The sequence below is a fragment of the Malus sylvestris genome, chromosome 10 (genome assembly GCF_916048215.2).
Source record: "Malus sylvestris chromosome 10, drMalSylv7.2, whole genome shotgun sequence".
Taxonomy (NCBI): Eukaryota; Viridiplantae; Streptophyta; class Magnoliopsida; order Rosales; family Rosaceae; genus Malus; species Malus sylvestris.
In genome coordinates, this window is record NC_062269.1 from 42,374,530 (window position 1) to 42,387,223 (window position 12,694).

The window sequence follows — 12,694 nt, forward strand, 5'->3', positions numbered from 1 at the left end:
AATCATTACAGTGGACGTAACTTATGTTTAGGGGTGAACCATTCAAATCCTTTGGTTTATAATCTAGCTTTACATCTCGAACCCATCAAAAATTGATCATACTGATTTTATTGATTTCTCAATTTTGAGCTTGACAACAATATGTACTTACTTTAAACGATGAAGTTGTGATTTAAGAAACAAAAAGAAGGAATGGGTACATAATCAAGTAGTTCATTAGTTAATCTCACTATTTTGTATGTATTAGTAAATACAGAGAAGTTAAAGACGTGAATAATTGGAATAACCATTCCATATAAGTGAAATGAACATACCAAGCAATCAAGAAAGAAGGGAAGCTCACTGTGAGGCTAAGTCCACCTCCATCATCTTTATTATAGATAATATCGTTTATTAAAAAAAAAAAAAGAAAAAAAAAAGAGAAGCCTTCCTTTTTGGGCCTATGTTTTAGCGGGCTTTCAGAAAGAGGTATCAGACTTGTTGGGCTGTTACTGCAAAATCACCATTTTGTTTATTTATTTCCGATTTGAAACTTGGATTCCATTAGGAATTAGGATTCTGGATTTCTACAGTAATTAGTATCCAAATATATGTACATGAACAATGTGAATTTTAAGTTCGGCAATTCGCTATTGTTTTCAAAACCCAGAAGAGCAGCGATCATAAACCCTAAGCTACTTTCTCTCTCTAGAATTTGCAACAATTTATTCGTTTTGCTTCAAAAGGTTACAAATTGTTTCCGTTCTTCGATTCCGGTGTTCGAATTCCGTCCGGGTTCGATTCGCTCTTTCGATCGGTACCGAACTTTTCGAGAGATTCAGAAAATCGATTCCGACGTTTCAATGTCGCCGTCACAGGATCCTGCTTCCGATGGAAGCTTCACGCTTGCCATTCAGGAATCCAAAACGACGTCGCACACTAGGATTATCGGCGTCATACGTCCTCCCCCAGGCATCAGAACCATCGTCGACAAAACCGCCCACTTCGTGGCGAAAAACGGACCCGAATTCGTGAAAAGAATCGTCGCTGAAAATTCTGGAAATTCGAAGTTCGACTTTTTGAGTTTTTTAAGTCCTTTCCACGCGTATTATCAGCATCGGTTGTCCGAATTCCGGGACGGAATCAGCAACATGCAGACTCTGCCGCGCCAGAGTTGGCGGCGCCACCGGCTCCCGCCTCAGATTGTGGAGCAGGATCACCAAAGCCTGATGCCTCTGCCCAGTTTAAAACGGTGCAAAAGGCAATCGAGACACCGGAAGCTGAGCAGTAAACTGTTCGGATTCCGGAAGGGATTACTGGGGAAGAGTTGGACATTGTTAAGCTGACAGCCCAGTTTGTGGCTCGAAACGGGAAGTCGTTTTTGGCGGGATTGACGAGCAGGGAAATCAAGAACTCCCAGTTCAATTTTCTGAAGCCGGGCAGTGTGATGTTTGCGTTTTTCACTTCTCTTGCTGATGCGTATTCAAAGGTGTTGATGCCGCCGGAGGGTTTAACAGAGAAGCTTAGGAGAAGTGTTGCAGACATGGAAACCATGCTTGAACGGTGTGCAAACCGGCTGGAGTGGGAGCGGTTACAAGAGAAGGAAATGCGGAAGGTGGAGGATGAGATTGAGCGGGAAAGGATCCAAATGGCTATGATTGATTGGTTTGATTTTGTGGTCGTTTAGACTGTAGATTTTGTGGACAATGAGGATGAGTATTTACCTTCTCCGATGACGGTTGAGGAGGTTTCTAGGAGGATCAGGGTCACGGATATGGAAGAAGATGTTGTCGAGTTTGATAAGGAGATTGAAATGGAAATGGATGACGAAGAGATGCAGCCTGTTGAAGAGGGGTTGGCGACAAAGGACGTAGAAGAACAGATGAGAGTTGTGAAGAACTGGAGGAGACCAGAGGAGAGGATTCATGCCGTGAGAGACTCAACGAAGTATGTTGTTTCGCCAATCACCGGGGAGCTTATTCCAATCAGTGAGATGTCTGAACACATGAGGATTTCTCTCATTGATCCGAAATTCAAAGAGCAGAAAGAGAGGATGTTTGCTAAGATTAGGGGTACTACTCTTGCTCAGGATGACGAAATCTCAAGCAACATTGTGGGACTTGCAAGAACCCGTCCTGACATTTTCGGTACCACAGAGGAAGAGGTTTCTAATGCTGTCAGGGTTGAGATCGAAAAAAAGAAAGATGAGCAAGAAAAGCAGGTCATATGTGATGGTCACACTGGAAGTATTGGCTTTAATCAAAATTATGGTCTTAACAACGATGCAAAGAACCTTCCCGGTCCTACAGCACCTCCTCCAAAACTGAATGTGCCTTCAGCTCGTACTCTTCCCCCGCCACCTGGTCCGACCTTGAATCTACCTTGTGTCCCTCTAAACACAGTCCCGTATTTTAAACCCATGCAAGTTCCCCGTGCCTATATTCATCTCCCTGTTCCTTTACCTACAATGCCATTGATGCCACCGCCGCCTTTGCCTTAGGTTATGCCTCCACCGCCACCACCACCTGAAGGAGCCCGTCCACCACTTCCAGAAGAGCCCAAGCCAAAGCGGCAGAAGCTTGACAATGGTTAACGCATGGTTTTTTAGATTTATTAAGATAATATATAGTGTTTTTGGGCCGAATAGAGAACCCACTAAATGATAAGAAGATCAAGATGTTGGTCATGCAAGCCAGCCGAAGAAACCCCGATGATAGAGGCCACTACGAAAATAAAGATGATTGTATCAAACGACCACTCATACCTCTTAATTGTCTATTGATAAGAAGAGATAAGTGTAGAATTTAAAGTACTTTCTGACTGTTCAAGCCAATTATCATACTTAACAACTTTCTGGCACGGAGCTCCAGAGACAGGTCTATTCAGGCGCTAACATAGAACTATGTGTAGGCCATCACCAAGAACCTAAGTCTATGAATGGATATAAATATTGTCAAACATAGCCTCGGGTAAAGTGCTTTTCAGCCACTTTCTAATGAGTGTTGTGCTCATTACACGTTAACTCGAGAAATTATACAAGTAGCTCTGAATAAACGTTACTTCTTCTCCATGTTCGACGCAATAAATGATAGGGTTGAGAGAATTAAGAGCTTAGGACGTTTTGGGCTTACTTATTTCTTATACAAAGGGGTCAAGTCCCCTTATAAGCAGTCGGATCCACGAGAAAAAAAATTACATTACAACTATATGGTTGTGAAGTGCTCATGTAATTCACATCAAATATATATGCTTATTCAGGAAGATCAGTTTCTGGCACAGCATCGGGGACCTGTTTCCATCAGAGTTTCTGTCCCCAGTGCCAATGAAGGTAATCTGAAGGGGAAATTTTTGGAGATTACAGTGCAGTCTTTGTCTGAATCTGTGGTTAAACTGAAAGAAAAAATTTCCACGGAGATTCAGCTTCCTGCAAATAAACGGAAACTGAGTGGAAAACCCGGCTTTCTCAAGGACAATTTGTCGCTTGCTTACTACAATGTTGGAGCTGGAGAAACACTTACCCTTTCAGTACGAGAGCGTGGTGGAAGAAAGAGGTGATCGGATATGGTGACCAGGACGATTAAGCTTCTTGCTGGAATTTTTTTCGTTACAGTGAGAATACGCAATATATCATGTTGAACACTTTGATTCTGTTTTATTTGCTACTTAAATGGTGGATTATCTGTCGATCATGCATTAATAAGATGATTTTATTCTGAAGGTGTTATTGTTGTCTTTAAACTGATGCTGGTTATCGTATCTAATGCAGATTTGGCGCATCGGCGATTCTCTCTCAAGGAGAATGGGAAGTAGATTGATTAGTTCCTATTTGCTTTAGCCATACGTAGTCGTTTGCTTGTATATTTGATTACCGTTCCTTTTTCGCAATGCAGGTTCTTCCTCTTAGGAAATATTTAGTTTTATGGTTTTGATATCTCTGTGCCTGTTCGGACACATAAAATGGTATGTGGAACCGGTTAGATCAACACTGATGGCAATGCCATGGCCGGGTTTGATTTATGTAAACTTCGAAGAACATCAACTGCTGAGAACCACTTACGTACTTGTGACAAGTAGCGGAATATAAACTCTTTAATCTGATTCCAACATCATATTAGTACATTAAATTTAGGTAATATTCATTTCTTTATATGCATGCTTGCTCTTTAATCTGATTCCAAAACCTATGACCATGAGAATGATTGCTTTGTACTCCTAATTTCCTAAAGAATTATTTTGAAATGAGAAGACAACACTTTCTTCTCTCTCCCTCAGCTCCCCACCCCACATCCACTCTTTTTTCCTTAAGTTTGGAATAAAGTTGTGGGATGAGCATTTAAGTTTAGGGCTCCAAGTATTATACCTGGTATAATGTTGACATAAATCAGAGCCATCAAAGTTTTCTTCAAGAATCAAAGGATATATTAATCTGGATATGAAGAAGATTAGACATTGTCGAGCATATCGTATGATGGCATGTGGTGGATTGTTTTGTTAGGTAGGATATTTCACTGCAATTTACTGTGTCTTCAGTTCAAACCTTGTCCCTTCTCCTTAGTGTAGCTTAGCATAGTAATATACTAAATCGCTTGTACTCAAAAGCATATCATATGATGGGAAGAGTAATAGATCATTTCGTCTGAATTCTAGATTCTCCTCTTGATTAATATTGATTAAAGAAGGAAGAGTTGTTGATGCAATTATTTAATTTTAACTTGAACCCGTGACCGAAATGTCATGGGTTCGAGTCGTGGAAACAACCTCTTTGCAAAACAAGGGTAAGGGTGCAAAGATAGACGTTCCTCCCCCGACTATCACAAAGCTGGGAGCCTAATTGACTTGGAATAGTCCTTTAAATAAGAAATTATTTTTGTTAGAAAAACCCAACATGTAACATGATGTGGCTCAAGTTCTGCCACTTTTCAATTGTCGCTCAGCCCACCAGTCCTTGCCGGTTGTGTAAATTTCATTTCTGGGTGAAGCCCCTTTCCATGTATGACGTTCTTCTTTTTCTTGCCTATGCCATGATGACATGTGGTGATATTATGAGGGAATTACGCATTATATCATGCGTCTTTACTTTTTCATATTACAATTGATAATTAGTTTAGAACATCATCAGAGTAACGTCAGAAGTTTTTCTCTTTGTTGTATGACATTTGAGTAGGGAGCAAGTGGCATTACAGTTGATTACAGTTGATTACAGTTAAAGACCTTTCCACTGTAACCACTTAGCCTTGATGATGCTAAAAAGAACCTGCCACAGAAACACAACAGAAGAAGTAGCTGGACTCTCTCTCTCTCGATCGATTGAAACAGAAAAGTAAACTTTGAAGCGGGCAATCACGAGCTACCCCTGAAATCTCTGCCCTTGAATTCGTCTTTTCTACTGCTGAACGATCTAATCCTCCTTATCCTATCACAAACAAAACAACCAAAAATCTCTCTCTCTCTCTCTCTCTCTCTCTCTCTCTCTCTCTCTCTCTCTTCATCTGCAAAATCTTCACTTTCTTGCTGCATTTTCTCTTCCTTTTGAACCTCCATTTTCTTCTTCCAACCATGAAATGAAACTATTACTTCTCTCTCCAACCACTTTGCTTCATCATAAGAGTTCTTCCTCCACTCGGTTACTCAAGCTTTGATATACAACAACAAATAGCTTATCTTTTTCATGGAAAATATTCTCTTGGTTCTTCTATCTCTGTGTTTTTTCTCGGAAAATTTCAAAGCTTTTTTGCCGATAACAAGTTCTTAATGAAAACCCACGTATGTAATCCACTTTTCCTCGAAACCCATGTTTCGGAATCAGTTCATGCACTTCATGAAATCAATTCACACATTCAGAAGGAAAATACCTCTTGATTGTTTGTTTTGACAGAAATAAAAAGTATCTCCCCATATTTCATATACTACCAACCAATTTTTCCTAACACCAATGGCGACGTCATGTTTCCATAAGCTCCGTCTGCGAAAGTCGAAGAGCAAACCTTTGCCAAACCCTTCCTCGTCAAAGAAATCCCAGTTCAATTCCGAAATGAACAGCATGGAAAGGAAGAGGTTTGACAGCTTGGATTCATGGTCTATGATACTGGAGTCAGAAAATGTGGAAACTTGGGAGGTTTCAAAGGAGGACCAGGAGGAGTGGACTGCTGATCTTTCTCAGCTGTTTATTGGTAACAAGTTTGCGTCTGGTGCACACAGTAGGATTTATCGTGGAATCTACAAGCAGAGAGCTGTTGCTGTGAAAATGGTGAGGATTCCAAACCAGAGGGAGGAGACCAGAAGCTTCCTTGAGCAGCAATTCAAGTCCGAAGTTGCCCTGCTTTCGCGCCTCTTTCATCCCAACATAGTGCAGGTAAAATTTATGTCCCAATTTCCAATAGAAGGAAAATCATTTCTGCACAGCTATGTTTGTTTCTATTTCTCGATTTTCTCTTGATTTATTCAATCTAACGGTCCAAAAATAAACATAAGTGTGTGAAAATCACTTTTCTAATTAGAATGATTTTCGCTCATAATATGAGATAGACTTTTAAACTAGTTTTGATCTTGTAATTCTCGACTATCAGCACTTGCTCATCATATGATATATGATAATTGAAGATCTTGTATCCAAATTAGAGTTTTGTGTTGCTAAATTGGTGAAATCTTTTTTGTTTTATAGTTTATTGCAGCTTGTAAAAAGCCTCCTGTGTACTGTATAATCACAGAATATATGTCACAAGGAACATTGAGGATGTATCTCAACAAGAAGGAGCCATATTCTCTGTCCACAGAAACAATTCTGAGGTTAGCTCTCGACATATCCCGCGGAATGGAGTATCTTCATTCACAAGGGGTGATCCACAGGGACCTCAAATCAAATAACTTGCTTCTGAATGATGATATGAGGGTTAAGGTGGCGGATTTTGGTACATCGTGTCTTGAAACGCAGTGCCGGGAAACCAAGGGAAACAAGGGGACTTATCGTTGGATGGCACCGGAGATGATCAAGGAGAAACCTTGTTCTCGGAAGGTTGATGTTTACAGTTTCGGGATTGTGCTATGGGAGCTGACAACAGCTTTGCTTCCCTTCCAAGGAATGACCCCTGTGCAGGCTGCATTTGCTGTGGCTGAGAAGGTGAGATGCTTATTTTCAAACAAATGAGAGATATTTCAGTTTTTCAGTGTGACCGTCACACGAAGTGGTACATCATGTGTCGTTATATAAATGGTGGGATATGTGTGTTAAAAAGTTAATAATTTAAAATATAAAAGTTCTCACCACTTATATAAAAATACGTGGTGTATCATCCGTGTTCCCGTCACAACTAAAAATTTCTCCAAACAAATACTGCATGCTCCGTAACTGCCAATCACAATTTGGCGCATGTAACTAAATATCTTGTTACAACTACAAAAAGAAAAGTTCACGTGCACGTCAAAATCTAATTTGTCAGCAGGGATGAATATCTACTTACATGTAACAAGACAAGTATTTTTCTTTTCAAATTGCAAATCCTTTCATTAGCGTCAGAAATATATGTAATTTCTTATTTGATGATAGAGATGCTGTGTTGTAACATTATTTGTACTAATGGTGCAGAATGAACGGCCTCCGATGCCGGCTAGTTGTCAGTCGGCACTGGCACACCTGATCAAGCGCTGCTGGGCGGAAAACCCTGCGAAGCGGCCAGATTTCAGCGATATTGTGTCTGCTTTGGAAAAGTATGATGAGTGTGTGAAGGACGGTCTTCCTCTCACGCACCACTCCGGGCTGGTAAGCAGAAATGTAATTCTTGAACGTTTGAAAGGCTGTGTATCCTTGAGCTCCTCCGTAACTGTACAGGCGTGACTCCATTAGAAGGTATTAATGCAGTTATTATTATTATTTTCATGATAAAGATATGTTTTGTTGTTAATTAGTAAACTAATTAGCTCATTATAATTTGTACATGATGTTCTTTTAATTATAGTAACTTTGTATGTGAGGATTGTGAACTTTGGTGTGAACCTTGCACCGACTGATCAAGGTTTCTGTGCTTAGTTTCGATTCACTGATTTTCAGTAAATATCATAACGAATGTTCAGGTATAGAATTCTTATTGAGAAAAAAAATATATTTGTTCAAGCAGTCAGAGAAAAGTAAATAGGTTGCAATTATATATACGAGTAATGCTACACTTACTACATTCTTGATACTATATTTTTATCACCTCTCTAATAGAGGTAGGGCTCACCAACATACGTGAGTTTCATCTTTATTAGAAAAATGGTACAAATCTGATGATTAAAAATGTGATAAAAGTAGTATTTTTTATCATACACAAGTGAGACGAAGAGGGATAAGCTTCACAACTAATGGTTTTTTCACTACGTGAAAGCAAAAATACGTAGCAATAAGTTCCTTCCCAAGTTCTTTGTATCTTCCGCAAAGAAAGTAAAGCGGATTCTAAATTTATATATAAATGTGACATGTTGATAATTAATCCAAGATTTCTCTTTAAGAAGAAAATTATTGATGCATATTCGTTTTAAACCATACCTCAAACTTTGTATTAATTCTGCATATTCCTTTTTTGTTTTGTTATTTCGAAAGCATTTGAGTTGGATACTGCTGCACTAAAATAGGAATATGCTTTTGTAATATTGGTTAAGGGCTAGAAGTGCTTTTACAATAATTAAAAGCGTTTTTAGGTTATTAAAGAAGTTTTGATTAATGTGACATAAAAAGTTTAAAGTGCTTTTGGATTAAAAATTTAGGATTTGTTTGGAACTGTTTTTAAAATAACAGAAAACGTTTTTTGTAAAAATGTTTTTGGAACCAATTTTAAGTAAAAATGCAAGTGAACTTTTGAAAAACACTTTGAAGTTTAAGTGCTTCTGGAACTCAAAAATATTTTTTTTTAAATTTCAATAAATTTAAAAACACTTCCAAACAAGCTCTTAAACAAAAGAAAACAAGGGTTTCTATCTAAAAACACTTACAATTTTATCAAAACTTTCGATAATATTATCATAAGTGCTTTCAAAAAAAAGAAAGCATTTCGAAATGGTTCTAGTGCATGCATAACTATATATATTAATAAAAACTTTGTACGTGAAAGCTACAAATGCGTAGCTTTTGATATCAGTTGCTATCACATATCTATTCACACGCGCAGCGTGATTTACTTTATTTTGAAAAGTTGCAACAAACGAAAACAAGTGATCAGTGATCTTATATTTGTGGATGAGCCTAAGTTGTCTTTGTTTGAGGACTAATGATGATAATCAAAGTGTAAAAATATGTTGACCCTTGACTCTTGACCCATTCAATGCTCGAAACCAAACATTACTCTATTTTTCCAAAATCATGAGGGCTGCGGATTTGCCAAGAAATTACAAACGAAAAACAACACAGTTCTGATACAGACAAGGATTAGGCAAAAAGAGAAGAAATGGGCAGAGGAAACGCGCGAGAACTAAGCTATGAACGACGACATGCACCTCCAGTCACCACCAAGTTGGCCCTCTGGTCAGTTGCATGGCTTCTATTATGCACGAAACTCAGGTCTTTTAAGGGAAGTAATTTCTATTTGTTGAAAAAATGTGGATTAGTGTGAGACTCATTTCACATCGAAGTTTAACGATCTGAATTATGTTTATTTTGTAAGTCACTTTTAATAAATCATCTTTACAAAAATTCAATTAAATACGAAAACCGTTTGTCCATTTAATTGTCATGGCTCCTATTATGCACGAACTTTAATATTTTTTAGAATATAATGTTCATAAATTTCTTTGAATTTAATTAAATGTCTCAAATATTTCCGATTTGGTTTTGCAATGATAGTCTATGAAGTGCTACTTGAAAATTTAAAAATTTAGATAGTTAAAATTTGATTTGATGTGAATCCCACAACTAATCTTATTTTAAAGAAAAAGGGGGATCATTTCCTTTAAAGGCTCTATGCATAGCATATCAACCATCTAAGTCATCTACTTATTATAGATTATTTTAAATCCTTTTATAAAATATATAGATTAATAATATTGTGCAGCGCGCAATATGAACCATACATTTGAAATTTCTTCACCAAATACATATTTAACAAGCAGTTTGACTTAAACGTGCTACATCGACGACTTTGGTGGAATTTTTTAATTAACTTGTAGTAGGGTGATAAAGTGAGACACAAGTGGACAAGTGAGATTTAACAATGTTTTCAAGAGTACTAAACTCACACCAGCATAGCGACTAAATCAACATATTTAACGAGTAATCATTTCCTCGCTAAAACGCTCATATGTCAGAGTTTGTTGCTTTGCAATCTGCATCTTGATTAATATTTTTGTTTATGATTGAATCAAATATTCATTCGATTCAAGAGTGCTAAACCCACACCAGCTTCTTGACCCGCATCCTCAACTAATGCTTTGCCAGTTCAGAGACTTAACTGAGTTTTGGTCGCCATCCTAATGGAGAACATGAAGGGCGTGGGTTTAATAATCAATCAAGACCGTCTAGAAACGCGGGAATCATGCACTTCCTAGGTTTTCCACCGCCACGTGTACGGTGGTGATACGTAGATGCATGCAAGCTGACCATATGATAACCTAAACTGTCGGGGAATTTCTGCTGAAGGCACTGAGAGCTGAGCCAATTGTCCCCCTCTCGTTCTCTATTTATTGGCCCAACAAACACAATGCAGAGTCCGCATTCCAGAGGTTTCATTTTTCACCTAATTTTAGCATGTTATTAACTTATTCGTACATACAAAAAATGAGAGATAGAGAGGTCGCACTGGGTGAGGCCATTGCAGGGGTTCAAAATTTCGTAGGATATCATGTTCTTCATTCTCTTTCTTTTGATGATCAAATCACCCAAAAAATCCTTTGAAATTTTCAACTTTGATGAACTGAATTATTATGAATTATATACTCCGTTCTACGCATCTTATATCCAACCAATTCAAGATATTTTTCGATTGTGACTGTTGTGTTGTTATGTATGACTATGAATTCATTGATATTAAAGTATGTATATGTATTTATAATTTAATAGTATACTATGCATTAACTTCCACTTATATTATAATTTATATGTAATAATTACGAATGGTTACACTAAAAAATCTCTCCAAAAATTCAGTCTATTAGTGAGTGTAGAAGACAGGGTGAATAAAAGACAAGTATTAATTAGGGTTATTAAACTCATTTTTCCAGGGGTTGTCAGAGATCTGGTGCTCACTAAATACAGTACGTACGTGGTATATGCTTACAAGTGTCTTCATGTGTTGGTATACTAAATCGTAAGGTTAGGGTTTACGCTTCAAAAAAGTGAGTGATTTTCTTGTTTAATTACGTTGTTAAAATCCAAACTCTCACTCGGAATATTTCTACACAAGTTACCAACAAAAACATGATCTGTCTTTTCACTTGGCCTAGTTTTTGTAAACGAAGCTTTTTAATATCTAGATTTTTTGGGGTAATGCTTCTCCATATTATATTTTTAAGTGGAAAGGAATTAACAAAACTAATCCACAAAAGTGATGGATAACCTCTTTCTTTTCGTTTGGTAATCTGCAACTCTCCCCCTACCTTGTTTCCCTTTGTCTTAAGCGATCCCTCAAAAGGATTAATGCAATTCAACTCAATTGAAACACCACCAAGTTTTCAACCCAAAAAACAAAGAAAGACCACCAATTTTCTTTTTCTTTTTTTCTATTTGTAATTATCAAACAATAAACATCAATTTGGTGTTTACTATAGTAATCTTAAAGTAGACGATGAAAAGTTTGAGCATGCATCATATAAAGTAGAACCATGCTTTGCTGCCGAAAGAAAAGCAGCAAGTATTGCTGAAATTCAATCACAATAGACAAGTGTACAATGATCATTTTTAATTTCAATTATTGAAACATGTATTCATTTGTGATTAATTTTTCAGCAGCACTTGCTCTTTTCTTTCGTAAGTGGAGCATGAAGATCAAGGAAAATTCTTAACATTATTAATTTACCAGCGGCCTGAATATAACTCGGTCGACAAAGGAAAGGGGCTAAATAAGAAGAAAATAATTGGTATGCATAATTTAATAGCCTTGGAAAGAATCAATGGCCCTGGAGAGCAATGAAAAGAGGGTTAATAGAGTTTAATTATGTGAGTGGGGGGATTCTTTTGGGTTTTGGATCCTTTGCTTTGAACGAATCCTTTATCTCTTACTTTTGTGTTGCCGAATGCCAACATTGTCTAGTGCGACAGCAGCGATACCTCTCCATCCCTCAAGAAGAAATTTCATATCTCAATGCCTCGATATTTTATTCTATTCAATTCCTCAAAGTCACTAGAACTATATTTTGTTAATTTATTGTGTGATTTAGCTCATGCTATTAAAATTCTCATCTTAAAATGCTAAGGAAATTTAAAATAGTAACACTTTTTATGAACTCTCTATTATTTTTGACACAATGATTTATAGTTTTGATACAGAAATTAACATTAAACTGTGAGGTGACAAATAGTCCATAAAGAGTCTTACTTTGAGAAAATCTCATTAACATTTCTCTTAATTTTATAAATACAAAGTAGTGTACCTAAAGTATCATTACTTACTTCATAAACCTATCACGGATTCCATGTGATAGTTATATTACAAGACAGTCGTGCATAGTTACATATAAAAGCTGAGGTGAAATGTAGTAGTATATGATTGATGACATTTTTTAATAGGAACGGAAACACCCATGCATCCAGTTA

At 37.3% G+C, this 12,694-nt stretch overlaps 1 protein-coding gene and 1 pseudogene across 1 annotated transcript; both read left to right on the top strand.

The window, feature by feature from the left end:
* Nucleotides 1-660: 660 nt before the first annotated feature.
* On the top strand, nucleotides 661-2,766 carry LOC126587487 (probable splicing factor 3A subunit 1; annotated as a pseudogene).
* A 2,551-nt stretch (nucleotides 2,767-5,317) lies between these two features.
* LOC126587490 (serine/threonine/tyrosine-protein kinase HT1-like) lies at nucleotides 5,318-8,027 on the top strand. The gene is made up of 3 exons (XM_050252569.1): nucleotides 5,318-6,331; nucleotides 6,641-7,096; nucleotides 7,562-8,027. Exons 1-3 carry the CDS (start codon nucleotides 5,912-5,914, stop codon nucleotides 7,808-7,810), a joined length of 1,125 nt encoding a protein of 374 aa, XP_050108526.1. The 5' UTR covers nucleotides 5,318-5,911; the 3' UTR covers nucleotides 7,811-8,027.
* Nucleotides 8,028-12,694: the final 4,667 nt, after the last annotated feature.

Coding starts and splice junctions, on each gene's coding strand:
- LOC126587490 (XM_050252569.1), top strand. CDS start 5,912: ATGGCGACGTCATGTTTCCATAAGCTCCGTCTGCGAAAGTCGAAGAGC. Junction 6,332..6,640: donor TTCATCCCAACATAGTGCAG/GTAAAATTTATG, acceptor TTTGTTTTATAG/TTTATTGCAGCTTGTAAAAA. Junction 7,097..7,561: donor CATTTGCTGTGGCTGAGAAG/GTGAGATGCTTA, acceptor CTAATGGTGCAG/AATGAACGGCCTCCGATGCC.